We start from the raw sequence: 26375 nt of genomic DNA on the forward strand, positions 1-26375 counted from the left end.
ATGTATCTCCATGGAATGCTATTGAAAGTATTGTGGACATCCAGGAGGACCATCAACGGTATCTTTCTGGTCCTCCAGATGCCTACAGACTATTTCATACTGAAAAAGTTTTCAATATAAAACAGGGGTGTAGAATTTAAAGTAGTAATATTAACTTTAGTTAGATCTCAAAATCTGATTATATATAGCCCTGTAAAAAGTGTCTGTTTAGCACTGGGATTGATTGTTCAGTAAATAACATTGTTCTAAAAGAAATCAACACTAATTATTACTGATAAACATAATTTTTGTTTCCTAACATATGATATATGATTTTAATCTGTTTTTTGATGCTGAAAACGAATATGAACTCACAATCTATCACCCACCATTTTTGAAAAATGTTTAAATTTTAATAAAAGGATTTTTTCATTTTTCAACTTATAGTTAGCACTTTAAGCTCCTATATTGTATTTTGTTAGCTCGTTTTTTATTGTTTAACTTTGTTAACATAATTTGTAAGCTAAAAATAAACAATACTAGACAAAGAATTATATCATATCATAGTCACATAGACATCATATCTAATGTTGAAGAGTGAGCCTTCATGGACAAGATTAATCATGTCTTTACAGGTCAAAACGTGTAGCTGAAAACACAGCTGTGTTGTTTGTATTAAACACTGGATTTAGGAATGAATTAATTTTGTTCAGTCTTATTGCCGTCTTAAGTTTGTTAACAGTGCAGTGTCATAATGCCTCGAAATTGTGTAAATGATGTGGATGCCTTTTATTATGCATGTGGTGAGTTTACGTAAAATTAAATAGAAAAATCATTATACCTATAATTAAAAAAGCATTTCATTTGTACTTTCAGTGTAAAATTAGTGATGAGGATAAGACATGGGCTCCTCATACAGTATGCACTAATTGTTCTGTGTATTCAAGAGGTTAGCTGAAAGGTACACAGAAGGCTTTACCATTTGGTGTACCTATAGTTTGGCGTGAACCAAAGGATTATGTAACCGGCTGTTAGTTTTGTTTAACAAGAGTGTCAGGAATTTTTTAAAATTCTAAACATACTATAACATATCCATCACTGCAATCTGCAATCAGGCCTGTACCTCACAGTGAAGATATTTCCAGTTGTTGAGCCACCTGTGAATGTATGTTTCAAAATCAGCAATGAAGAATTAGGCAGTACTGAAGAAGACAATAATAATTTTGATTTTGAATTATCTTTTGATAAGCCACATCTTATATCATAAGGTGAATTAAATGACTTGGTTAGGGATTTAAATTTATCAAAAAATCAAGTTGAACTGTTAGGATCAGACTACAAGGTTGGAATTTCCTTTTAAAAAAATACAATAATTTTGGGCTTTCGAAGCTGACAAAAACAACTTTTTCAGTACTTTATTGATGATAATAATTTGGTTTATTGCACAAATATTGATGAGCTTATATTGCACTTAGAACAAGTTCATAAACCTGAGGACTGGCGCCTTTTCATAGATTCGCCTAAGTATAGTTTAAAATTGGTTCTACTACACAACGATAACAAATATCCTTCGATACCAATCGCTTATGGTATTAATTTGAAAGAGACATACGATGTGATGAACTATGTTCTTCACAAAATCAATTATAAAAAACATAGCTGGAACATATGTGGTGATTTGAAAGTTGTAGCTATTTTGTTAGGCATGCAGTTAGGTTATACTAACTACATGTGTTTTCTTTGCGAATGGGTCAGCCAAGCTAGGGATAAATATTATGTTACCAAAGAGTGGAAGAAACGATACAACTTAACTACAAATGGAAAAAATATTATTCATGAGCCCTTAGTTGAACCCAAAAAAAATATTTTTATCCCCTCCCATATCAACCAAGGACTAATGACAATTTTTGTAAAAGCAATGAAGAAGGATAGTCCCTTTTTTTATACATCAGGCAGAAATTTCCAAATATAAGTGAAGGAAAAGTTAAAGAAGGTATATTTGTTGGTCCTCAAATAAGAGAGTTGGTCAAAGACGATGTATTTAACTCAATGTTAAATAATGTAGAAAGTGCAGCTTTCATTTAGTAGCAAGTGTGGGCTTTATTTAAAGACGTTTGCAAAAACGTTTATCGCCAAACAAAAACCCGACAATTATCACGATATTGTTAATCAACTTCTTACTTCAAAAAGAGCTATGGGATGTAATATGTCTTTGAAAATACATTTCCTCCACTCACTTCTGGATTTTTTCCCGGATAACCTCGGAGACGTGACGAACACGGTGAACGTTTCCTCCAAGACATTTCAGTGATGGAAAGCAGCTTTAAAGGAAAATGGAATACTAACATGATAGCCGATTCCTGTTGGACATTAACTCGGGATGTGTTTGAGACTATTTATAAAAGAACAGCATCCGCGAAATCAGTCTGATAAAAGTATGGCCATGCAAAATTATAAATTTCACAGATTTTTAACTATATTTTCTCTTAATTTTTTTAAGCGTAATTTATTTAAAACTAAGGGTGATAGAAAAATTGTATTTACAGATTTGTAATGTACACAAAAAAGTAATTCTAGAAATGGTATCATACTTACAGAAACATTAAACAAATTTTTTTGTCTATCAGTGTTATTGCTTCCGTGTGACGCAACCATTGTAAAGTAAAATTTTCATTAAAACTCATCTTTGAAAATATTATATATTTGAACATAATAATAGAGATTTAGTTATTTTCTAATTCTTTCTAAATATTAGGGTGAAGGACATTGGGCAGATCTATCTGCTACAGCAAGTTGTTTCATCTCTTTTACTGTTTTCTGTTATTTTGGACAAGGTATTATCAATGAGGTAAGCTCATATATTATTCTGTTTTTTTTTTTGTATATATTTTTCTAAAGTCAATACTTATAAGACCCATATTCCTCTGTATCAATATATTGTATTTTTTATAATCTTAAACCAACTTGAACAACTCAAGTACAGAATTACAAAGTATATGAATCACTTACCTTATTTTTTTTTCTTTATTCCAATAGCACTTTTGCGGGATCCCGCATCATCAGTTGTATATAAATTATATCAAATTACATATCAAAACAAAACAATTTTCTTTTTTTAGAAAAAGATTAATATATTAAAATTACTACCATGATTAATAGAAAACATGAAGTCAATTAAATAAAATAATTGCATATATTTAAATATCACGTCAATTAAAATTAAAATAATTAGAAAATTTTTATCATGTAACCTGGCCAGCCAATGTTATATTACTGAGTGGATTTGAAATTATATAATTTCTGATTTTCATTTAAAAACGTGCTGCCATCTGTTGCTGCTCTTATAATACTGTCATCTTTATACCTGTCTGAAAGTTGATCGAGTTAAAAATCCTTTTGTACTCATGTATATAAAATCTCTCCAAAATGTCCAACTTTTACTATTATTATTTAAATTAAATTTCTTGACTTCCAAATTTGTCCAAACATAAGATACAGAATGTTTGTTATTAATAAGCTGGTCAGCAACATTAGATAAACACAATTTACCAATTTTATCATTTCTAATGTGTTCTAAAAAATCTAGTTTTAAAATACCTATTAATTTTACCTATATATATATATATATGGTCACAATCATTACATTTTATTTTATAAATTCTGCATGAATTATATAAGTCACGAGTGATTGCTATTTTTTAAATATTTTATTATATGATGGTTTGTCTTGTATGTTGATTTAAATTTACTTTTATCATAGATATTATTTATATTATATTATTATATTTTCATAAACTGATATTTTACATTATCGGTGTATAAATATTTTAAATCTTTTATATATATATATATATATATATAAATGAATTTTTGTCTGGCTGTATGTCTCTTATGCCTTCCTAAACCGTTCATCCGATTGCGATGAAACTTTGGTGAGTTGTGCGCACGCCCGCAAAAGTTTCTGAATTAGTCTGGACACGCTAGGTGGCGCTGGGGTCGAGATATTGCGAAAAATTGTATTTATTGTCCGATTTGGTTCATATTCAGAATACGTGTTACTTACATGGAAAGCAATAACTCTGCAAAAGATGGACGTGCTAGATGGCGCTGGGGTTGAGATATTTAGAAAAATTGCAGTTACGGTCCGATTTCGCTCATATTCAGAATATATATTAATTACGTGAAAAGAAATATTTTTGCGAAAAATGGACTCGCCAGGTGTCAGTGGTGTCGAGGTAATTATGAAACAAATATATAAACTGTTTTTCTTATTCTGTGTATATAAAAGGCAATGTTTTTTAATGTTCGCTATAGAAAAAAACTACTTGACCGATTTCCCTGCGGGAAATTGGGATAATAGAAAAGGGGGAAAGAGGAGGAGAAAAGGAAAATGGAACAGGGGAAAAGTGAAAGATTAAATTTTGTGAAGATCCGTAATGTTCAGTTTTTAATGTTTGATCAAACTTTCAATTTTGTTCATTTAGTGTGTGTGTGTGTGTGTGTGTGTGTGTGTATATATATTTTCAAATATAGCAATAGCGAAGCATTGCCGGGTCTGCTAGTATATAATAAACGTCAATTTTTTGGGTATCATTTATAGGTAAAAGAGTTGTGATATTAATTTTTGAAATTTGTTTTTTGTATATATTATCAGTTAACGAAACAATATAACCATTATGTTTAGCAATTTGTTTTATAATATTTTTTTATTTGTTTAATTTAGTTTTATTTTTATTATATTGTGTGTAATTAATTGTTCTATTAACCATGTTTGTATATGCACTAATTTTGTGTGACCACGGATGATTTGAATTTCTATGTATTGTGGTTTTATTGGTTGTGGGTTTTCTATATACTGATATTATAAACTGATTATTTTTGTTAATTTTGATACTAATATCTAGAAAATTTATTTCTCAATTCTAATTTTATTTTATTATCTCATACCAATTATTTTATTATTAAAGTTAATTTTTAATTCTTAATTGACATCATATTTAAATATATGTAATTATTATACTTAATTGACTTAATGCTTTCTAAATATGATAGTAAATTAAATTTTTTCTAATGTGTTTTGATATGTAATTTTATATAATTTATATACAACTGATACAGAATCCTGCGAAAGTGTTATTGGAATAAAAAAAAGAAAAATAAGGTAACTGTCATTTCATTTACTTTGTAATTCTGTACTTGGGTTGTTCAAGTTGGTTTTTGATTATAAAAAATACAATATTTCTTTGTATTTTTAAAGAGCAATAAACAGAAACATTTATTATAATCAGGCTAATAAAATAATTTAAGATTAACAGGTTGTCAATACCTCTGCTCAACCTTATTATTTCTATGGCAGGCTTTATTATTTATATGACTCGCTTGGTTTTGGTAATTGTAAATATTTAATTTTGTGGGTATGCTTTCTGATCACAAAAAAAATGAATTTTGAACCAGAAGGAAGGGTTTTTTATGTTTACAATATTATTCTTTCCTAAAATGCTAGTATTTTGTTGTGTTAAACAGAAATATTTAAATTGAAGTTTCTATATAGATGTACATAAAAAACATTGATTTACAAACTAATCAAGAAATTGAAAAGGGTGGTTTTGTTAGTGACCAGAAGGAAACAATATAGTATAATATTTAATCAATAGGTTCTTCTAAATGTCAAGGAATATTAAATTCTGCCAGTTCTTTTCAAGAGTTTGCTAGAAAATTTAAAATTTTTACATTCATCTTTGACTATAGTGATACATAATCTGTGATTTTGTAGCTAAAAATGCTTTTTTTTATCTTTTAAAATTTTCTATTTTTATAATTGGTTTAGGAGTATTGCATCTAAGATTTCATTTCATTAAGATATCTAACTGATGGTAAAATAAAAATTTCACAAATTATACTAAAATAATCAGGCTATAAAAACTTTTCATAATTTTATAAAATACTTTTTAAAAAATAAAATATTACATAAGTATGAACTTTTAATTTAAAACCAAATCTCTACAGTTTGGACATAAGAAACACTAGTTATTAATGTTAAATAAAACCTGTCAAGTAAGATATATTATTAACCAGAAATTTTAACAAATGGAAAACAACAATTATTATTGCCTCATACACATTCACTTTTCTAATTAACGTAAAATCAGAAAATATTACATGTAAAATAGAAATGCCAAAATACAAGTAATGCAAACAAAATGTTTTCTGTTCTTTTGTTAAAAATAAACAAATTTATGTATACATCATAAATCAACAGTAATTCATTTCCTGTTAATAACCTTCAATTTTTTTTTATTGTCTTCAGTCATTTGACTGGTTTGATGCAGCTCTCCAAGATTCCCTGTCTAGTGCTAGTCGTTTCATTTCGGTATACCCCCTACATCCCTAACAATTTGTTTTACATATTCCAAATGTTGCCTGGCTACACAATTTTTTCCTTCTACCTGTCCCTCCAATATTAAAGCGACTATTCCAGGATGCCTTAATATGTGGCCTATAAGTGTTTCTTCTCTTAGCTATATTTTTTCCAAATGCTTCTTTCTTCATATATTTGCCGCAACACCTCTTCATTTGTCACTTTATCCACCCATCTGATTTTTAACATTTTCCTGTAACACCGCATTTCAAAAGCTTCTAATCTTTTCTTCTCGGGTACTCGGATCGTCCAAGTTTTACATCCATATAAAGCGACGCTCGAAACATATACTTTCAAAAATCTTTTCCTGACTTTTAAAACTAACATTTAAATCCTCATTTAATAACCTTCATATAAAAAAAAAAATCTATCAGGGTATACATTTTTTTTACCAATAAAATTTAGGACATAGCAATAATAAAAAATAGTGCCAATTACATAAATGTAGTGATTTTTGTTTCTGTAGATTGTAAGATGTTACATTAAAATTACTGGTCTACATTTTTACAGTAATCTAATGAAGTATTATTCTTTACAAATGATTGCAGAGTGAATTTTTGTATCGTGAATTAATGTGGTTTAGTTGGATAAATAAATCAAAATCATATAAAAACAATCTTAAGTTTATGATGCTGTGCGCTAAAAAACCAATGGAAATAAGACCAGTATTCTATGTTTTAAACTTAAATAATGTTGTTAAGGTAAAATTTTAACTTTTTTATTAAAAAATTTTTTGTTGTGTATTATACTTAATATGAATATTAGATAAGCATAGAGAAAAGTTTAATTTCATCAGTTTAACTATCAAGTGCTAACCATCTGAATCAGCTACTTAAGTGTACAGTTTACCTCACATAAGATACAAGTGTGTATTATGGGGAATTTATAACCATTTTCATCAAATGTAAGGCAAAAGGCACTAAGAATGGTAGAACCTGACGAAAACATCTTCAACTTAATATACGTGTATTTTAATCTACCCACAAACTAAGTATTTCAGAATTCTTCCCTCTGGCAACAGCATGACGATTAATAATGGTTTATAACCTAAACACCTAATGTATGTTTAAAGAAACTTGTTTCACAACCTTTTTAATGAATGTCTTTATTTTATGAGTCCTACAGATATTTGAGAGCTTGTACTCAAAATATCTGTTGTTTGTAGTCCTTTAGTGCAATTTTTCTTCCGGGTCACTTTTGCCACTTTATTTTCACCTCTATTTATTCAATTTAAAGAAAATCAATAATAATCATTTAATATTCCAACAGAGTTTTCACAAATTCCTTTATCGGATGTCTATATTTAGCCAATAAGGGGCATAATTTTGCTGGGTGTATGGTTTTATTGATCTGGCTCAAAAAAACAGTGATTTACTGTTGAACTGTATGCCCCACTCATGGTATTTTATTAGTCCACTGATAGAATCTGTCATATTGTATGAAATTATTCAGTTGCTAGCAATAAATCGCGTATTTACTATTCATCTGATAGATGATTATAGTTCTGACAGATATACATTTGATTTTGTTCCAGTGAACGTAATACTCATCAGTTTCTGTTGAGTTCCTAGCTGTACAGAATCCTTGGTAATGAACAAGCTGATGTAACTGCCAAGAAAAAATTAGATGCACTTTTTGAAAATAGTCGCATATTAAAAGTAAATTTCACAAATTTTACTTTTAAACAGCAGATAAAATAATACTATTTTCTGTTTCTATTTCTTTACTTTATTAAATTTTTTAAAAGTATAAATTGTAGACTATGGAATTCGTAAAAAGTATATATTACTTTCATGTTTTCAGATCGCTCATGGAACATTTTCATACTTCAGTGTCATGAGAAGTTTAAAAATGACTAAACATTAAAAAAATAATTCATAAATTGATATTATGAGTATTAGAAGTCGACACAATTTATCAGTAAATAGGAAAATACATTAATAAAATAGAGTAGTGGATGGATTACTAGAGAAAAGATTAACGTAATCCTTTCAGTTAATACTAAAGGATACACTTTTAGTTTATACTTTCAATATTGTTTACAAATAACAATCTTTTTATAATAAAAAAAGATTACTTAATTAAAAGTAAAGTTATTTGTTTTAAGTTGTTTAGTGCTAATCTTACTTAATAAAACTTATCTGCAGAATATAATATTTTTCATTTCTATTTTTTGTCTTCCATTAATGTTTTACTACGGTAAAACATGTTTTTGTTTTTCCTCTAATGACCAAACAAAATAAGGTTTTTTTTTTTACTGTGAAATACCACCTGATGAATTATATAATTTTACTTTAGTTAAATTCTCTTCATTTCAAATCATATTATATTTCATTTTTATCTTATCTTTTATATAATACTTAATAGTTCTGTAAAATTATCAAAAATGTTGCCGCTACAGCAATCAGTGATAATATTACAGAGGACAAAAATAGACACAATTAATTATGTTTATAGAAATTATAATTTCATGAGAACAAAAAAATGTTTGTTAATAATGGATGTAATTCTGAATACTTTTTTTATTAATTTTTATCATGAAGATTATTTGGATGTAATCTCTTCTTTTATCCGAGTTTCAGAAAAAAGGAATAAATTATATAATTTTTATAAAATCTTTTTTATTTACACAACTAAAAATATCATTTAAGGGTTTTTTAAAACTACAGTATCTTTCATAAGCTTAAGGACACCTTAGAAAAACTGTTTATGTCAGTTTGTCTTTAAACTTATGAACTACATACAAATCTAATATGTCTGTGAGAAACAGCTTTAAAAAATACATCTTTTGGTGAAAACCGCAAACTTCTAAGTTAGATGTTTCAAATTTTATGGTGTCATTTATATATTTTAAATGAGCTAAAATTAGCCTGTTTTTTTTTTATAAAGAATAACCTAGGCTAACGAGTGTGATATCATTTTAAAGCTGTGTTTTAGATTTTTTCAATAGAGTAATAAGAAAAATTCTAAAATTTTATTTTTTGAGTTAAAAGGGCTTACTTAAGTGATTTTAAAATTTTCATGAAATTGTTGTTTTTAAGAGAGTAATATTCAAAAATGTACAAATCACTTTAAAGTGTCAGGTACACCAACTTAGAGTGTCAGGCATACCCACAGTAATTAAAAAGTCAAGTTGGCACTATTATCAGCTGTTTCCCACCAATACGGTGACGAATTAGCATTTCTTTCTTTGAGGTTAGGTTGGTGAAAAGTTTTTTTATTAACAACGGGTAAGAAAAGTGTTAGTGTAGAAGTGAAATGGCAAATAATCGGTCTCTGGAAAGCAAATAAAACATACAGAGACATTGCTGAACGATTAAAAATATCAAAAACATGTGATCAAGAAACTGTCGTTGATCTTCCACAATGTGGTCGACCACGAAAAACGTCAATGAGGCAAGACAGAGCAATTATAAAGGTATCAAAACTTAATCGGTCTGCTAGTTTGCCTGATATAGTGACAAAAGTAGCACAAAATCATGGAATTCAGGGTAGTACTGCTACTCTTTCTAGACGTTTAAAAGAATCTGGAATGGAATTGCATTTCGCATTAGCAAACCCTCTTTTAAGCGCTGTCCACAAGTCAAAATGTCATCAGTTTTGCAAGCAAATGAAGAACTGATTGAAAGAAGCTTGGCGAAGAGTTGTCTTTTCTGATGAAAGCAGATTCTAGTTGTATTCAAACAGAAAAATTATGGTCAGGCAAACAAAAACTGAAAAGTTTCTACCGGCCTGCATCATTCCTGCCGTGTAAGGTGGAGATGCTGTTTTGGTGTGAGGTTACATAACTTCAGAGGGTGCTGGACACCTTAGAATAATGGATGGGACAATGAACAGCATACAGTACATAAAAACAATGGGAGAATTCACGCTTCCTAATGCCCATAACCTGTCTGGTGAGAATTTTATCTTCCAGCAAGACAATGCACCTTATCATAAATCATGAGTTACCAAGGCACGGTTTGATGCAAATGTTGAGGAACTTTTGGACTGGCCTGCTCGTAGTCCTGACCTAAATCCGATTGCGAATTTATGGAATCGGATGACACTGCAACTTGCTAAAAGAAAACCTAAAAATAAGGCTGAGTTACAACTTCAAATTGCAAGTCTGTGGCAACAGTTGATGAAAGAAAAATGTCTGGAATTGATTGAATCAATGCCTAATAGAGTAGCAGCATGCCTAAAATCATATGGAGGTCATACAAAATACTAAATATTTTAAAAATGATGTAGAATTATCTCTGTTATTTTTATTTTTTATTTTTATTTGTATTAAATAAAGATTTTGTCATGAAATACTGATTTTTTTAGTTATTTTTAACTTGTCCTTAAACTTATGAAAGATTCTGTACAAATTATGGCATTTTAAGGAAAATTACCTAGAAAAACACTGATGATCCCTGAACCCCTAATGAATCCATATCAGTTTTATGTTAAAAAAATATATCTTTTGGTGAAGATTCATGGATGGAGTGAATGAATTCCAGTGGGTGATTTAACTGGTTTTTCACTTGGCTTTGCCACATAGAACCGTATTCATAACTATAAAAAATTTTACAAACTTGTATTACCTACCCGCAATTATAAAGTTTCCTAGCGTATTTGAATACATTTACAGTGATGTAATTAAACTGTATAGTCTTCTTGGCTGAAACAAAAAAAATGTTGTCCTTATATCAAGGAGCTGCTAAGGAAGAACAGATTAAGATTTTTAAATTAAAAAGGTAAACATTTATCTATTTATTTATTAATCAATAATAAATATTTAGTTCCATTTAAGTCGATTAAATGCAATCTTATATAACTAATATTAATAATAATAGTTATCATTTTTTTATTATAAACTGATAAACTGGCCATGAACATAACATATATATTATTACTATAATAACAATAACAGTAATCATAATAAATATAATTTCATTTCTGTTAAAAATAATAAATATAATAATTGATTATTTTATTAAAGTACATTTTAATCAAATATTATATAATTCCAAACTCTATTTTTCTTTATTTTATACATTTGTAAAAATAATAATAATTTTATTACTGTTAGTCTGTAATTAAAATACTTTGGTCCTCATTAATCTTAAGGCATTGAAAGTTGTATATCCAGTGAAATAACAGTTTATCCTCTGTAAACTACTTTTCTGGGTACGTTCAGATATTACGTTATCTTAAAAAAAGTTCACTGAAAACTAAACTGAATTTGGAAGCAATTTCAAAAAATTAGGTGAAATCTTTACATTATAATTACCTTTTTATAGCAGTTTACTCTGCGTACTTCAACTCAGAAAATAACTAAGGCTTTTCAAAATGTTGAAAATCTCTGTGAAAGTGATTGTCATATTACATGCACAACTATTAACAAGTACACAGTGAAAATACTTTGTTTTCTGTCTGTTCCCTTACTTGTGTTTTTTTAAATAGAATTCATACGCCGACTCCATGCTAGATGAAACAGCAGTGTCGTTCAGCGGCCTTTCATCTAGAAATTTTTGGGTTCAAATCCTAATCAGGCTTGTCATATTTCACGAGCTAAAAAATCCATTATAGGAAAATAAATTGGATGTTATTTGTTATTATGAATAAATATCTAAAGAATGGATTGAAATTTGTAATATAAGTTTAATATTAGATTATCTACAAAAAAAAGTAAATCTTATAAAAATTGCAGAAAGTAGTAATTTTAATTTTTTCATTATTACTAATATAATAAAGAGATCAGTAACTACAAATGGCACTACATATTTCAGTTAGTTGTGCTTCATGTGGACCATATTTAAAAAAGAAGGAAAAACAATTTCAGTTGAAAGCATGCAGCAATTGATACACTTTGTTTTCTATGTGATAATCTCAGTAATTTACTAAAACATGACAGCATTATTCTTTGCAGTTCTATTATCGTAGTATGGAAGTGCGACAAAATATTTTCAGTTTGATATGAGGGAAAAAATAATTTATTTATGTTAAATGTAATTCTGGCTCAGATTTTAGTAGCCTGTGATATTATTTAATCTTAGGTTAGATGGTCACAAGTATTTTATATCCACTGATAAAATTTTATTGTAATAAATTATACAGAGTTATTTATCAATATGTAGCTGTATTATTCTTAACAAAGAAATCAAAAACATTGTTTAAATTTCTGTTTTGAAATGTTAAGAACAAATGAATCTGTAATAAACACTAATAAAGTACATCTGACTGACCTTTATGTGATGTAGAATAATCCTTTTATGAATGAAAATTAATTTTTGGAAGGGGTGGGGCAATCGGCAGAAAACTGGAAATAATGGTTGTTGTGCACTGTAGTGTTAAAGAATTCTCGAAAATTGAAGGGAGGTGTGAATAATGATCGTGCTAAATTTATTTACTGTCAAAGAGTTAGTGAATGCAACTATATTATTTACACATGTAGATATAAATTTTCCCTTCAAGATGTAAGGAGTGCGGAACATCCTCAGTTCCTTGCTTTTCTTTTTAATGATTTGCCTCAAAATCTTTGTTGCCGTTTTAGCAGATTTACAACTGTATATCTGAAGGTAATTATTCTTCAAGTCCTGTGTACAATTCGACAAATTATTCATCAGATCATTTATAACTGTGGATGAAACCGTTGCACTACCCTTCTAAGACAGACATAACGCATGTATACAATTCCCATTAATGATAACGATAATATTTTATTACATACTGATCAGAATAAAAAAATTATTTTCTTAACTTATTGATATATTTTTTGGTAAGAAAATTTAAACTTATTCATAAAAAATGGGTCCAGTGTCTGATAATTAGTATGGTATGAAGAATCTGCTGGGATAGGCATTATCACAAATTTTATTTACATATGAAATGTTAATAAGTTTATTTTAAAAATGATTTTCTGTTAGAATGTAGTTGATTCTGTTTTTATATTTTTATACACTACTTTTTAAATTTATTTCCTTTATTGAACTGTTATTATTTTATGAATTTAATACTTATTATTATAATATTAATTTATTTTGTTAAAATAAATGCATTATATTCTGGTGAAAATTAAATTAAAAATATTCATATTAGGTAAAGATTCATAAATATCCATATTACGGTATAATTTTTATATTAGGTAATATAAAAATATAACATAATTTAATATTTTATAACGTATTAATATAATTAAATTATATTATAATATAATATAATTAAAATTAATATAATATTATTATGTTTTAATATATTTTTTTATATAATATATTAATATAGCTTAGAGAAAAGATTCTATAAAGAAAATTAGAAGATTCCTCTAAAGATGTTATATCTTTAGAGGATAAAATAGACCCTGGATCCACTTTACCAGTAATTGCAGAGTGACTGATCCTTAACATGCTGTGACAAGAAAAAAAAGATTAAATATTCAGTATAATGTATATTAAAAAGATTGAAGTTTATAAACAAGTAATTTCAAAAAACTTTTCAAAAAATAAAGTTACAATAAATAATAATAGCTCTTCCTCCACAGATTTTTAAATTTTGTAACACCTCAATATCGATTACCTAGCGATTATATAATTTTAAAGCAAACAATGTTAACAAATTTTATTTCTCAATTTATAGAATACTTTATTACATCCTAAAAATAATAATAATAATATATATAAGTTAAATATATATAAGTTAATAATATATTAACTTTATGTTAACAGTAATTTGGTACAGTTTACTGAGAATGTCAATAATTGATGTATTGCATGATTTGAATAAGTATCAACTAAATTTTAGATAATTATGAGGAAAGAAAAAACATTAAACTTAATATGTAGTATGATAAAGGAGCGTATGGATGTTGAGTAAAAAGATGATAACTATATGATTTAACAGGTCTCACAATTTCACCTGTATTAAGCATATCTTTTTTCATTTGCTTTAACTATTAAGGTTATTATTATATTATAATATTATAGGTTAATATTATATTATTATAGAATAATCCTCTGTTGGAGCTAGTTTGTGACATTCTGAATTACAATGTTACAAAAAAAAAAAATCCAGAGTATTATTAACACATGGAAAATATTAAGTAATATATATTTTTTTCTGCAGAATTGAAAAAAAAAATTAGTTCAAGTATTATGTTAATTTAAAAATTAACGAATAAAACAATTTAAAAAATTGAAAATATTCTGGAGTTCATTTTATATTAAGTTTTCATGGTAATTTTTATTAGTGAGTTTGTATTTAATAAAAGATTAATAATCATTCTAAGAATATAAAAATAAAAGTAAAAAGTTATTTAATTTTATTAAATATATAATTGAATCACTCCTCTATGAATCATGAGACCTTGCCGTTGGTGAGGGGGCTTGAGTGCTCAGGGATACAGAGTAGCTGGACCGAAGGTGCAACCATATCGGAGAGGTATCTGTTGAGAGCCAGACTAAGGAATGATTCCTGAAAGAGGGCAGCAGCTCTTTCAGTAGTTGTTAGGGGCGTAAGTCACAATGACTTAAACGGCCATATCAACATCACTCAGTCCTCTGAGTACTGCGCAGCTGAAAGCAATGGAAAACTACAGCTGTTTTTTTTTTCCAAGAAAATGTGGCTCTGCATTTTCAAAAGCAATAATGGAGGCGCCTTCCTTGGTAAAATATTCCGGAGGTAAAATAGTCCCCCGTTCGGATCTCCGGGTGGGGACTACTAAGGAAGGGGTCACCAGAAAAGTAAAAAATAACATTCTACGAGTCGGAGCGTGGAATGTTAGAAGCTTAAAAAAGGTTGGTAGGCTAGAGAATTTAAAAAGGGAAATGGATAGGGTAAACGTGGATATAGTAAGTAGGAATTAGTGAGGTTCGGTGGGAAGAGGAAGGCGACTTTTGGTCGGGTGACTTTAGAGTAATTAACTCAGCGTCAAATAATGGGCAGGCAGGAGTAGGTTTCGTGATGAACAAGAAAATAGGGAGGAGAGTGGAGTATTTCAAGACGCATAGCGATAGAGTCATTGTAATAAGGATAAATTCAAAACCTAAACCGACAACGATTGTTAACGTCTATATGCCTACAAGCGCCCATGATGATGATGAGGTAGAATGTGTATACGAAGAGATTGATGAAGCAATTAAACACGTAAAAGGAGATGAAAATTTAATAATAGTTGGAGATTGGAATGCAAGCATTGGAAAAGGCAAGGAAGGAAATATAGTGGGTGAATACGGGCTGGGCAAAAGGAATGAAAGAGGGGACCGACTTATAGAGTTTTGCACGAAGTATAATTTAGTAATTGCCAACACCCAATTTAAAAATCATAGTAGAAGAATATACACTTGGAAAAAGCCAGGCGATACTGCAAGGTATCAGATAGATTATATCATGGTTAAGCAAGGATTTAGAAATCAACTCGTGGACTGCAAAACTTACCCTGGAGCAGACATTGATAGCGACCATAATTTGGTGATAATGAAATGTAGATTGGGGTTTAAAAACCTGAAGAAAAGGTGTCAGATGAATCGGTGGAATTTAGAGAAGCTTGAGGAAGAGGAGGTAAAGAGGAATTTTGTGGAGGACATCGCAAGAGGTCTGAGTAAAAAAGATAAGGTAGAAAATGTAGAAGAAGAATGGGAGAATGTTAAAAAGGAAATTCTTAAATCAGCAGAAGCAAACTTAGGCGGAATAAAGAGAACTGGTAGAAAACCTTGGGTTTCAGACGATATATTGCAGCTGATGGATGAACGTAGAAAATATAAGAATGCTAGTGATGAAGAAAGTAAAAGGAACTATCGGCAATTAAGAAATGCTATAAACAGGAAGTGCAAACTGGCGAAAGAAGAGTGGATTAAAGAAAAGTGTTCAGAAGTGGAAAGAGAAATGAACATTGGTAAAATAGACGGAGCATACAGGAAAGTTAAGGAAAATTTTGGGGTACATAAATTAAAATCTAATAATGTGTTAAACAAAGATGGTACACCTATATATAATACGAAAGGTAAAGTCGATAGATGGGTGGAATATATTGAAGAGTTATACGGAGGAAATGAATTAGAAAATGGTTTTATAGAGGAAGAAGAGGAAGTTGAGGAGGATGAAATGGGAGAAACAATACTGAGATCTGAATTTAAGAGAGCATTAAAAGATTTAAATGGCAGAAAGGCTCCTGGAATAGACGGAATACCTGTAGAATTACTGCGCAGTGCAGGGGAGGAGGCGATTGATAGATTATACAAACTGTAATATTTATGAAAAAGGGGAATTTCCGTCAGACTTCAAAAAAAGTGTTATAGTAATGATACCAAAGAAATCAGGGGCAGATAAATGTGAAGAATACAGAACAATTAGTTTAACTAGTCATGCATCAAAAATCTTAACTAGAATTCTATACAGAAGAATTGAGAGGAGAGTGGAGGAAGTGTTAGGAGAAGACCAATTTGGTTTCAGGAAAAGTATAGGGACAAGGGAAGCAATTTTAGGCCTCAGATTAATAGTAGAAGGAAGATTAAAGAAAAACAAACCAACATACTTGGCGTTTATAGACCTAGAAAAGGCATTCGATAACGTAGACTGGAATAAAATGTTCAGCATTTTAAAAAAATTAGGGTTCAAATACAGAGATAGAAGAACAATTGCTAACATGTACAGGAACCAAACAGCAACAGTAGCAATTGAAGAACATAAGAAAGAAGCCATAATAAGAAAGGGAGTCCGACAAGGATGTTCCCTATCTCCGTTACTTTTTAATCTTTACATGGAACTAGCAGTTAATGATGTTAAAGAACAATTTCGATTCGGAGTAGCAGTACAAGGTGAAAAGATAAAGATGCTACGATTTGCTGATGATATAGTAATTCTAGCCGAGAGTAAAAAGGATTTAGAAGAAACAATGAACGGCATAGATGAAGTCCTACGCAAGAACTATCGCGTGAAAATAAACAAGAACAAAACAAAAGTAATGAAATGTAGTAGAAATAACAAAGATGGACCGCTGAATGTGAAAATAGGAGGAGAAAAGATTATGGAGGTAGAAGAATTTTGTTATTTGGGAAGTAGAATTACTAAAGATGGACGAAGCAGGAGCGATATAAAATGCCGAATAGCACAAGCTAAACGAGCCTTCAGTAAGAAATATAAGTTGTTTACATCAAAAATTAATTTAAATGTCAGGAAAAGATTTTTGAAAGTGTATGTTTGGAGTGTCGCTTTATATGGAAGTGAAACTTGGACAATCGGAGTATCTGAGAAGAAAAGGTTAGAAGCTTTTGAAATGTGGTGCTATAGGAGAATGTTAAAAATCAGATGGGTGGATAAAGTGACAAATGAGGAGGTATTGCGGCAAATAGATGAAGAAAGAAGCATTTGGAAAAATATAGTTAAAAGAAGAGACAGACTTATAGGCCACATACTAAGGCATCCTGGAATAGTCGCTTTAATTTTGGAAGGACAGGTAGAAGGGAAAAATTGTGTAGGCAGGCCACGTTTGGAATATGTAAAACAAATTGTTAGGGATGTAGGATGTAGAGGGTATACTGAAATGAAACGACTAGCACTAGATAGGGAATCTTGGAGAGCTGCATCAAACCAGTCAAATGACTGAAGACAAAAAAAAAAAAGGTAGAAGGGAAAAATTGTGTAGGCAGGTCACGTTTGGAATATGTAAAACAAATTGTTAGGGATGTAGGATGTAGAGGGTATACTGAAATGAAACGACTAGCACTAGATAGGGAATCTTGGAGAGCTGCATCTAACCAGTCAAATGACTGAAGACAAAAAAAAAAAATATAATTGAATAAATTAATAAACATTAAATAAAATTATTTTAATTTTATCAATCTAAAATATGATATAAAAATATTTGCTCAATAGTGACGGGAGGTGTGTCAGATAATGGCTGGTGATAAATAATACAAAAGCACCTACAGATATTTTCCTTCTACAGTCAACTAATTTAATTGAATTAAAATATTTTTAAGTAATAACTTATTTTAATATATAACTAGTAAAATATGGAAATAAACACAATTAAAATCAATATTATTAAAGAACTTCTGGCAAAAAATAGAAGATTTTGGACCAGGTTTCATCAGTGGGAAAAAGAAGAGGGTCTTAAGCATTAAATCTGCATATCATAACTTTTTTCTTAGAAGTATTTGCTAGTCTTTTGTAAAATTTTCTAAAAATCTTAAGAACCACGAATCTAATCTTTGACTATAACTAAAAATGTTGTAAATTAAATGAAGCTGTTAACAACCAAAGATCAGATTTAAGGAATTCCTTAAGATTGTTGAATAAGAACAGGTAAACTACACAAGAGTTTAAAAAAAATTCAAACAGCTGTGATTCACAAATGAAGAATATTTGCTTATATTTTATACCAGAGATGGTACTGTATATTGAAAAAGGAAATAAGAAAAGTCAAGGGGTTATGTGTATATCACATAAAATTTTGGTAAAATCACATGGATTTTGATTACTAAAAGAAATTGTCTGATCTTCTGTATTCTTGCAAGATCCAATACATTATTAACTAAATTTAGGCATAAGGTAAGATACAAAGACAAGAATCCCACTTCAAGAACTTCACACTCCTTTATAATATTTCATAGTTTTTACATATTTTTAATGCAATCAACAAATCGGATCTCTATTAAGATGTCCCGATATCTTAATATTTTCCAGCACTTTCTATGTAATTCATTTCCAGTTATCATATCTGTTCCTTCTAACTTGTCCCTTTTCATAAACAAAGAAATTAAAGTAAGTTAATATGGTCTGCAACAAAAGATTTTACTAAGATTTAGGAAGTATCTGATATTAAAGACCAATAAAGTTCAGTTAATTAAAAATTACTCGTGTTAACTACAGAGTTACAATCTGTAAGTCTGAAGTGATCAAAGCTGTTCAGTTGTGGTGGGCCAGATTTATTAATTAAACCAATTTAAGGTAATTGTCAAGAAATTAGGTGATATTGTTGAATCTGCAAAGACATAATTTCACTTTTGTAATCAAACTTAGAATACATGAGTTATCATCATTTTTGTAATTTATAAAATTATTTACTAATAAGTGTGAAAAATTAACAAATATTAAAATAATAATTATCATAATCTGTGGTTTTAGAAGAACATTAAAATATCAGCGTTTACATGCAGTAATTACAAAATAACAATATAAAATTATTATTTTATACAATATTATATATAAAAACTGGTTTATTGAGGTACAAATTATTTTTTACCTGATAACAAGTTTGAATCACAAGCAATTCAGAAGACAGGAATTCAAGAAACCACCATTAATTATTTTTTATTGTACATACGGATGTAATGATGTGTTAGGACAGAGATTTGGCTTTAACCAAAACACCTCAACCCACAGATTAGGATTTTGCTTAGTTACCAGACAGGAAACATAGTCTTCAGATTGTTTCATAGATAGAATTTCCCTCACTAAATTAAAAAAACATGAAGGATGAAGAAACCATGAAGGTTCTTGTACTTTTATACATGTCCAGTAAAAAATGAATCCACAAAACGGTACTAGAGAGTAAGAGATCAAGCATAATGAACAATAATAACAGAAAGATGTGGATTGTAAGAAAAGAATGATCTCACCAAAGCACAGTGAGATAAGATAATGTTCCATATGAAGAATGCTTCCTGAAGAAGTTCCATCCAAGCAGAGGGCTTTTATTTTCCCACAATTGCTCAGAAGATGGATACATGTATCTAAAATAGAGTCTGTGTGTACTGATCATTGATCTGCTCATATATTCTACAGAAAGTTGTTTTTCCTTCAAATTTTAAAAAGCCAGATAATTACAGGCTTAGGGTTCCTTGCCAAGCCTCAGAATTGTAAAGTACATAAAAGTTTATTATTAATGCCCAGTAAATACTTTAAATAAATAATCTATAAGAACATATTTGTTTATTAAATAAATTTAATTTATCTTAAAAGCTCGATATTCATGTATAGTATACATATAAATATTTATTAATTGTTCAGACAGATGTATTACTCCTCTGTATCCGATTCTTATTTATATACATTATACAATTGTATTAGTATAATTTATTAACAGCTATATGCAGAGAAAAGGTTCAAAGATATTTACCTTTAGTAAAGCACTTTTGCTGTATTAGCCAACAACTGAAATAATTTATGGGCATCTTAAAAATTTATTATTTTTCTTAATAAAATTTAAGAAAATCCTTCTTGCTACCACAGTAGTCCAGAGGAAATATTGTAATGATTGTTAAATGAACAATTCTGCCACATCATACTAGTTACTTTTTAGCTTTATGCATAAATCTAATTTATATTCATATGTACCAATGTTCATTTAAACTTAAACCTCAGAAATCACTGGTTCAACCTGAATGATTCTTTTGTGTTGCTGTATTTTAATGCATTTTGACAATAGTTTTGGGTGTAAATTTATCCAGCTAGCTATTATCAAGTGAGCATGTCAATTTACAGCATCATTATTTTATAGTAATGGTTTGAACCATCGGCTGCTTTTTAACCGCTGGCCATTGGCAATATTGTTGTTGGCCATCGGCCAATGTTCTTTAAGAGATAACTTATGACTTCCCATGAGTGAAAAACTTAAAAAAAGGTTACTTTTACAAATAAAAGTTTTTATTTGAATTTATGAGATTTTTCATTTATCAAAATCAGTTCCGTTTTAAAATTCAGGTATCAGAGATTTAATAGGAAATTTTATTGTATCATAATTTTTTAGGCAGGTGAGCGATGTGATTTTTGTAATGAGTATTTTCTATATACTTTATAAACTCCAAAGTTTGTCAGTAAATTGTTAAAATTATTTTAATTTTGATTATTTTTGTTATCTCATGCATGATAATGAAACCAAACAGCTTCTGTTTCAATGACTGTTTATTTCCATTCTGTTGACCTCCGTGGTGGAATAGTAGCTTCTTGGTCTTTCATCTTGCGACCTCAGATTCGAATTCCGGTCAAGCATGGCATTTTTCATATGCTACAAAATTTCCATTTCATATTCTCAAACACAAGCTTCCAGTTTATATGGTGAATTAATCATGCACAAAAAAATTTCAGTTTGTGCCTATTATCTTAATTTGTGTCTATTTTCTCTTTAAATGGGATTTTATAAGAACATAACGTGTTTTAACAAAATGTTTGCAGTTTTTTCACTTGAAATACTTATCCCTAATAGTTTTTCATAAAGAATTTAATATATAAATATATCAAGAATATTTTTTCATTGAGCCTCTATATTTTTTGTAATTTACCTACTCACATTGACTTAAGATTATAAAAAAAATGAATGATAAAACTTTTTTAATTCATGATTTCAAGAAGAATTTTAGCAAAAAAATTAAAGTGATAAAAATAAAAACAAAAGTTGTAGACAACTTTTACAAAAATCTTTTTGAAATTCCAGATAGGTATTCCTTTCCTCCTTCTTGTTGGGAAAAGCTTTTATGAAAAGGGTTAAATTTTAGCAAAAAAATTCAAGGAATAAATAATGAAAACAAATAAATATGGAACAATTTTTGTTTATAAATACTATTATTACTTTTTTTAATTTTGACTGAGAATTCTCTTTCAAATAATAAACTCTTGCATTCGAAGAAATATTAGGCAGTTTTTATATAAGAAATTTATATAAATAGTAAAATATATAACATTTATAAGTTAAAAAAAAAAAAAATAATAATGATTTGATTAATAAGCTGCACTTATTTCATAATGATATGAATAAGTTGAAAGAATTATTCTTATTAATAAGTAGCTGAATCTCTATTAAATAATGTTTATTTTGGTTCTATCAACTAAGAAAGAGAGTTGTTGAATTTAAAATCCTAGAAAAAGTTTTTCCAATATATTGAGGTTATGTTAGCTCAAGAAGAGGTGCTTCTAAAGAGAAATTAACTAATGATATATGTTTCCAATACGTTTTGAAATTTCATACTAAAGTTTATGTAATAATAAAAAAAAAAAATTGATAGATTATTAATCAGGGGAAGAGATGTCAGTCTGACATTCTCTCTTTTTAGTAAACTTCTCTGCTAGAACCACTACACAGATGTTGCTGCAATAGTTACAGTTGCATGTACATATTTTTCTGCCACAAACTCTTTGAAGAATATTAATTTTATTCAGAAAACTTAAATCTATATTTGGATATAAATCCAAGTTCCTAAGAAAAAAGGTAAAAGAGTTATTTAAACATTTATGAAATATTTTTTGTCAGTTTTTTTTTTTTGTTTCTCTAAACTACTTATCAGGACCATATTTAAAATATATTTACAGATACAGAAAAATTGGAACTTCCAAAAGCTAACTTAATTTTTTTGAACGTAAGTAGAAGAAAAGGGTTCACATAAAACAGATACTTAATCATTAAAAGTAAATAATTAACATTGGTTGTATTTACAATCCAGTTACTAAGTCATCATCACTCACAGTACACTAAGTTTCGAAAGTAAAAATGAACTTAAAAAAAAATGTTAAAAAATACAGTTTAAATAAACTTTTGTTGAGTTTGAAGTTGAATGCAACGTGTTCTAATGTGAATTTTATAAATAACTTACTAGTAACAATGACAAGTTTGAAGAAAGGATGTTCTATGATGTAGTGAAGCTCTTTTGGTTCTGCAAAATACAGTATGTTTGTGAAGTAATAAAATGCATTACTTTGCTTATATTTGTTTGATTACAACTTACAACTGTTTGATTACATAGATATGCTATCCTCATACTGGTTTTTTTCACTACAATGTTCCAAATAATGCGAATCGACTTCCTTACATATTCCAAATTTTCAAATAAATATCACACATTAAGAAAGATAATATTGAAATAATTTTTACTTTTATGATCAAAATTTATTTTATGAGAACTGTGAGTTTTCATTTTTATACACTTTTTGTAAATTTTATATGGCCAGTTTTTTGACAAAATATTATTTGTGTATAATAATGATAATATCATTTAAAAAAATTATTACACAATTTAACAAATAATACGGTATAAGTATTGTCAACTTAGAAGACTTTTATTGTAGGTATAAGGTATAATTTAAAATAAAACATAATTTTAAAATAAAGTTTAAAACAGAAAGATTCTAGTCTGTATTAAGCAATCTTTGTAAAACCATTGAATTTTATTTCTTAAAGATAAAACCATGAAAATAAAAAAATAAAATTACTCTACATCTAAAAGGTTTAGATAATTTTGAATAAAGTAAAAAAAAAAAAAAAAACAAAATACAAGTACTGAACAAAAGAAAGCGATGAATTGGTGGGAGGTGACGAGGTATAAATATGGTCAGCTAGAGTAGAATAAGCCTGTTAATATTATTACGAATTCGTAACTAAATAAAAACTGAAATTGCATTATATTGATATATTTATAGTCAGAAGATTATGTTCCACAGTACTCCATATAAAGCTTATTCTTGTATATGCATAACTGTAAAAAGTCCCAAGCAAGAGGATAATTATTCAAATCTATTTTGATTACAGAAGTACTCCCTCTCAGGAATGGCCGACCACCCTTCTCTTTTCTCTCTACTTTCTTCATCTTTTATTTCTTCTTTTTTGATATATACCACAGGATTGGATCGGCTACTGTCACGGTTCCTGCTGGCACATTCTAGGTAAGGCAGCTGCTTTTTTATTGGCTCTCTCACTTCAAGTGATTATTTTTTGTGTACTTATGGAACTGTCCAGTGATTTTGTTTCCCATTTCAAGAACGTGCACAAAATGGAAGTCGAACCAGTAAGAGAGATAATGACTAGGTTATGTCAAGCTTACTATTTCTCATAAAAACTAATTTATTATCATTTTAAGTACAAAGCCTTATATGGTTAATTTTACAGAAAGTCATAATATAATCATTTAAAAAAGCACAGGTCAAACTGGCATGGAAGATACTAACTCAGAATTTTTATGATAATAGTATTACTTGCTAAGATAAAAAAAAAATTAAATGATATATAAAACTATTTTTTTGTTAATCTTCAGGTCCACTGTTAGGCATTACTTCCGAGGATAAGATGAATGATTTGCAGCGTGTGTAAAACTGCCATGCCTGACCAGGATTCGAACCCGGGACCTGCAGATGATAGATTTTGACATTTTGTTTTGAGTAGTAGTGCTTTTTGCTTAATAATATTACTCAGAGCAATTAAATTATCTAAATAGTAAAATACAAGGAAGATATTTTTATTCTACTGAATCATTCTTTATTTTCAGAAGTACCTTTAATCATCAGAAAATAAAAAATAAATCTAAAAATGTTGTTGCACACACATACTTTTAAAAAATCTAATGTCTTTTAGTATATTATATATAGAAGGTGAGTCGTCGATTTAAATAATGTTGAATATTATAAATGTTCAGAAGACATGCTTTGAATTCACTTTTCCCAGTATTCTGCTTCTTAGAACTTGTACTTGCATGTTTAGTCCTGAAATAAGCATTCCAAAGGTAAACAATGAAATACTAACATGTTTTTCATTACAATGTTAGTACTAACAAGTAATAAAATACTAACATGATAACCTTGCTGAACTGAAAAAAAATTTAAAACTTATTTTTTTACAAGCAATCAATATAAAATTTAAAAATGAAATTCAGGCAAAGCACTATATTTCTTTCAGAAATGCTAGTGAATGCAATTATACATGCTTTGCATGGCTCCGTGGTAGTAAAAGAATTAATTCCTAAATTATTACTGATAACAATTTAACTATTGATATGCCCATGTATTTTTTATATCTAATTTTATAAACAATTTTTTATAAATATAATTTTCTTATTAAACTTATTCTAATAATGTTTTAATATATAATTTTCCATATATATAAAAATTAAAGATGAAAATATATATATCTGGTAGGTGTAGGTTTTTGTTAATTTGTTAGTCTAGAAGGAGCTTTACATACTCTGGACATACTGATAAGCATCCAATTTTTACTTCATATATATATTACACGTATAATAAAAGACTATAAAAAAAAAAATAAATAAAATAAAACAGCAATAATCATGATACCAGATTTATCAGCTGGTATTGTGTTTTTTAATATTATACAGTTAATTATAAATTGTAAACTATGAAGAATAATATATTATATATTTTAAATGTATAATATATTATATCACATTTAACAAATAACAAATATTATATTTATAACATAGTGTAATAATATGTTATTTATCACATATCACAGAAAGGTGGTGATGACAAATACAAAGGTATAAATATAAATACGTATTTATGCAACATTAAACTAATTAAACTAAACTAACAAATAATATCTTTGACATTAAACATTATAGTGCAAACTATAACATTTTATTAGCTCTGTTAACATAAACTACTTCACTATTCTGTGTTTTATATATATAACATATAAATCGGGTAACTATAAATAATGTAAAAATTTATGACAATTTTTTCATTATTCTGATGTTATGTCTGTATAAATAAAATATTATATTTGTTTAATTATTATAACTATGTAAATGTAATTATAAGTTTACGAAAAATACAATAATTTAACATAATAGAACTTGAAAATAGATCTTTTTTATGTTGATTATGCACAAAGTTTTGCACATCATATTCACTTGGAACTTAGAACCAGCTATTATCCTTAAGAAATATTGGAAAAGAGGATTTATTTTCTATTTTAATGTAAAATGTGCTTGTATAAAAGGAATTAATATGTAAATCAAAATTAAAGTCGCTTTAAAAAAAATTATTTTTATTTTTACCACCGTGTGTTAAGTACCCCTCCCCATCACAATCATAATGATTGTAGAAGTCACTGCAAAAAAACATTATAATCACTTTTTAGGAATAAAAAATACTTCATGGTAGTTTTACTAAAAAAAAATTGAGAAGTGGACTGGTTTTCTATTATCTTCTTTACTGAGACAAGCTTAGTGTCACATATCTCCACCAATCTCTTAACAGGTATTCTGTCCTATATAAGACACTTTAATTCTGT

At 28.3% G+C, this 26375-nt stretch overlaps 1 protein-coding gene across 2 annotated transcripts; it reads left to right on the forward strand.

The window, feature by feature from the left end:
* Positions 1-3987: 3987 nt before the first annotated feature.
* On the forward strand, positions 3988-25395 carry LOC142333085 (odorant receptor 56a-like). 2 transcript variants are annotated; one of them, XM_075379920.1, is made up of 4 exons: positions 3988-4214; positions 6946-7098; positions 23880-24013; positions 24382-25395. In XM_075379920.1, exons 1-4 carry the CDS (start codon positions 4185-4187, stop codon positions 24410-24412), a joined length of 348 nt encoding a protein of 115 aa, XP_075236035.1. In that variant the 5' UTR covers positions 3988-4184; the 3' UTR covers positions 24413-25395. The 2 variants fall into 2 exon arrangements, with proteins under 2 accessions (XP_075236035.1, XP_075236036.1); XM_075379921.1 differs by lacking the exons at positions 23880-24013; positions 24382-25395 and adding an exon at positions 8201-8538.
* Positions 25396-26375: the final 980 nt, after the last annotated feature.

Source organism: Lycorma delicatula, chromosome 12 (genome assembly GCF_047948215.1).
Source record: "Lycorma delicatula isolate Av1 chromosome 12, ASM4794821v1, whole genome shotgun sequence".
Taxonomy (NCBI): domain Eukaryota; kingdom Metazoa; phylum Arthropoda; class Insecta; order Hemiptera; family Fulgoridae; genus Lycorma; species Lycorma delicatula.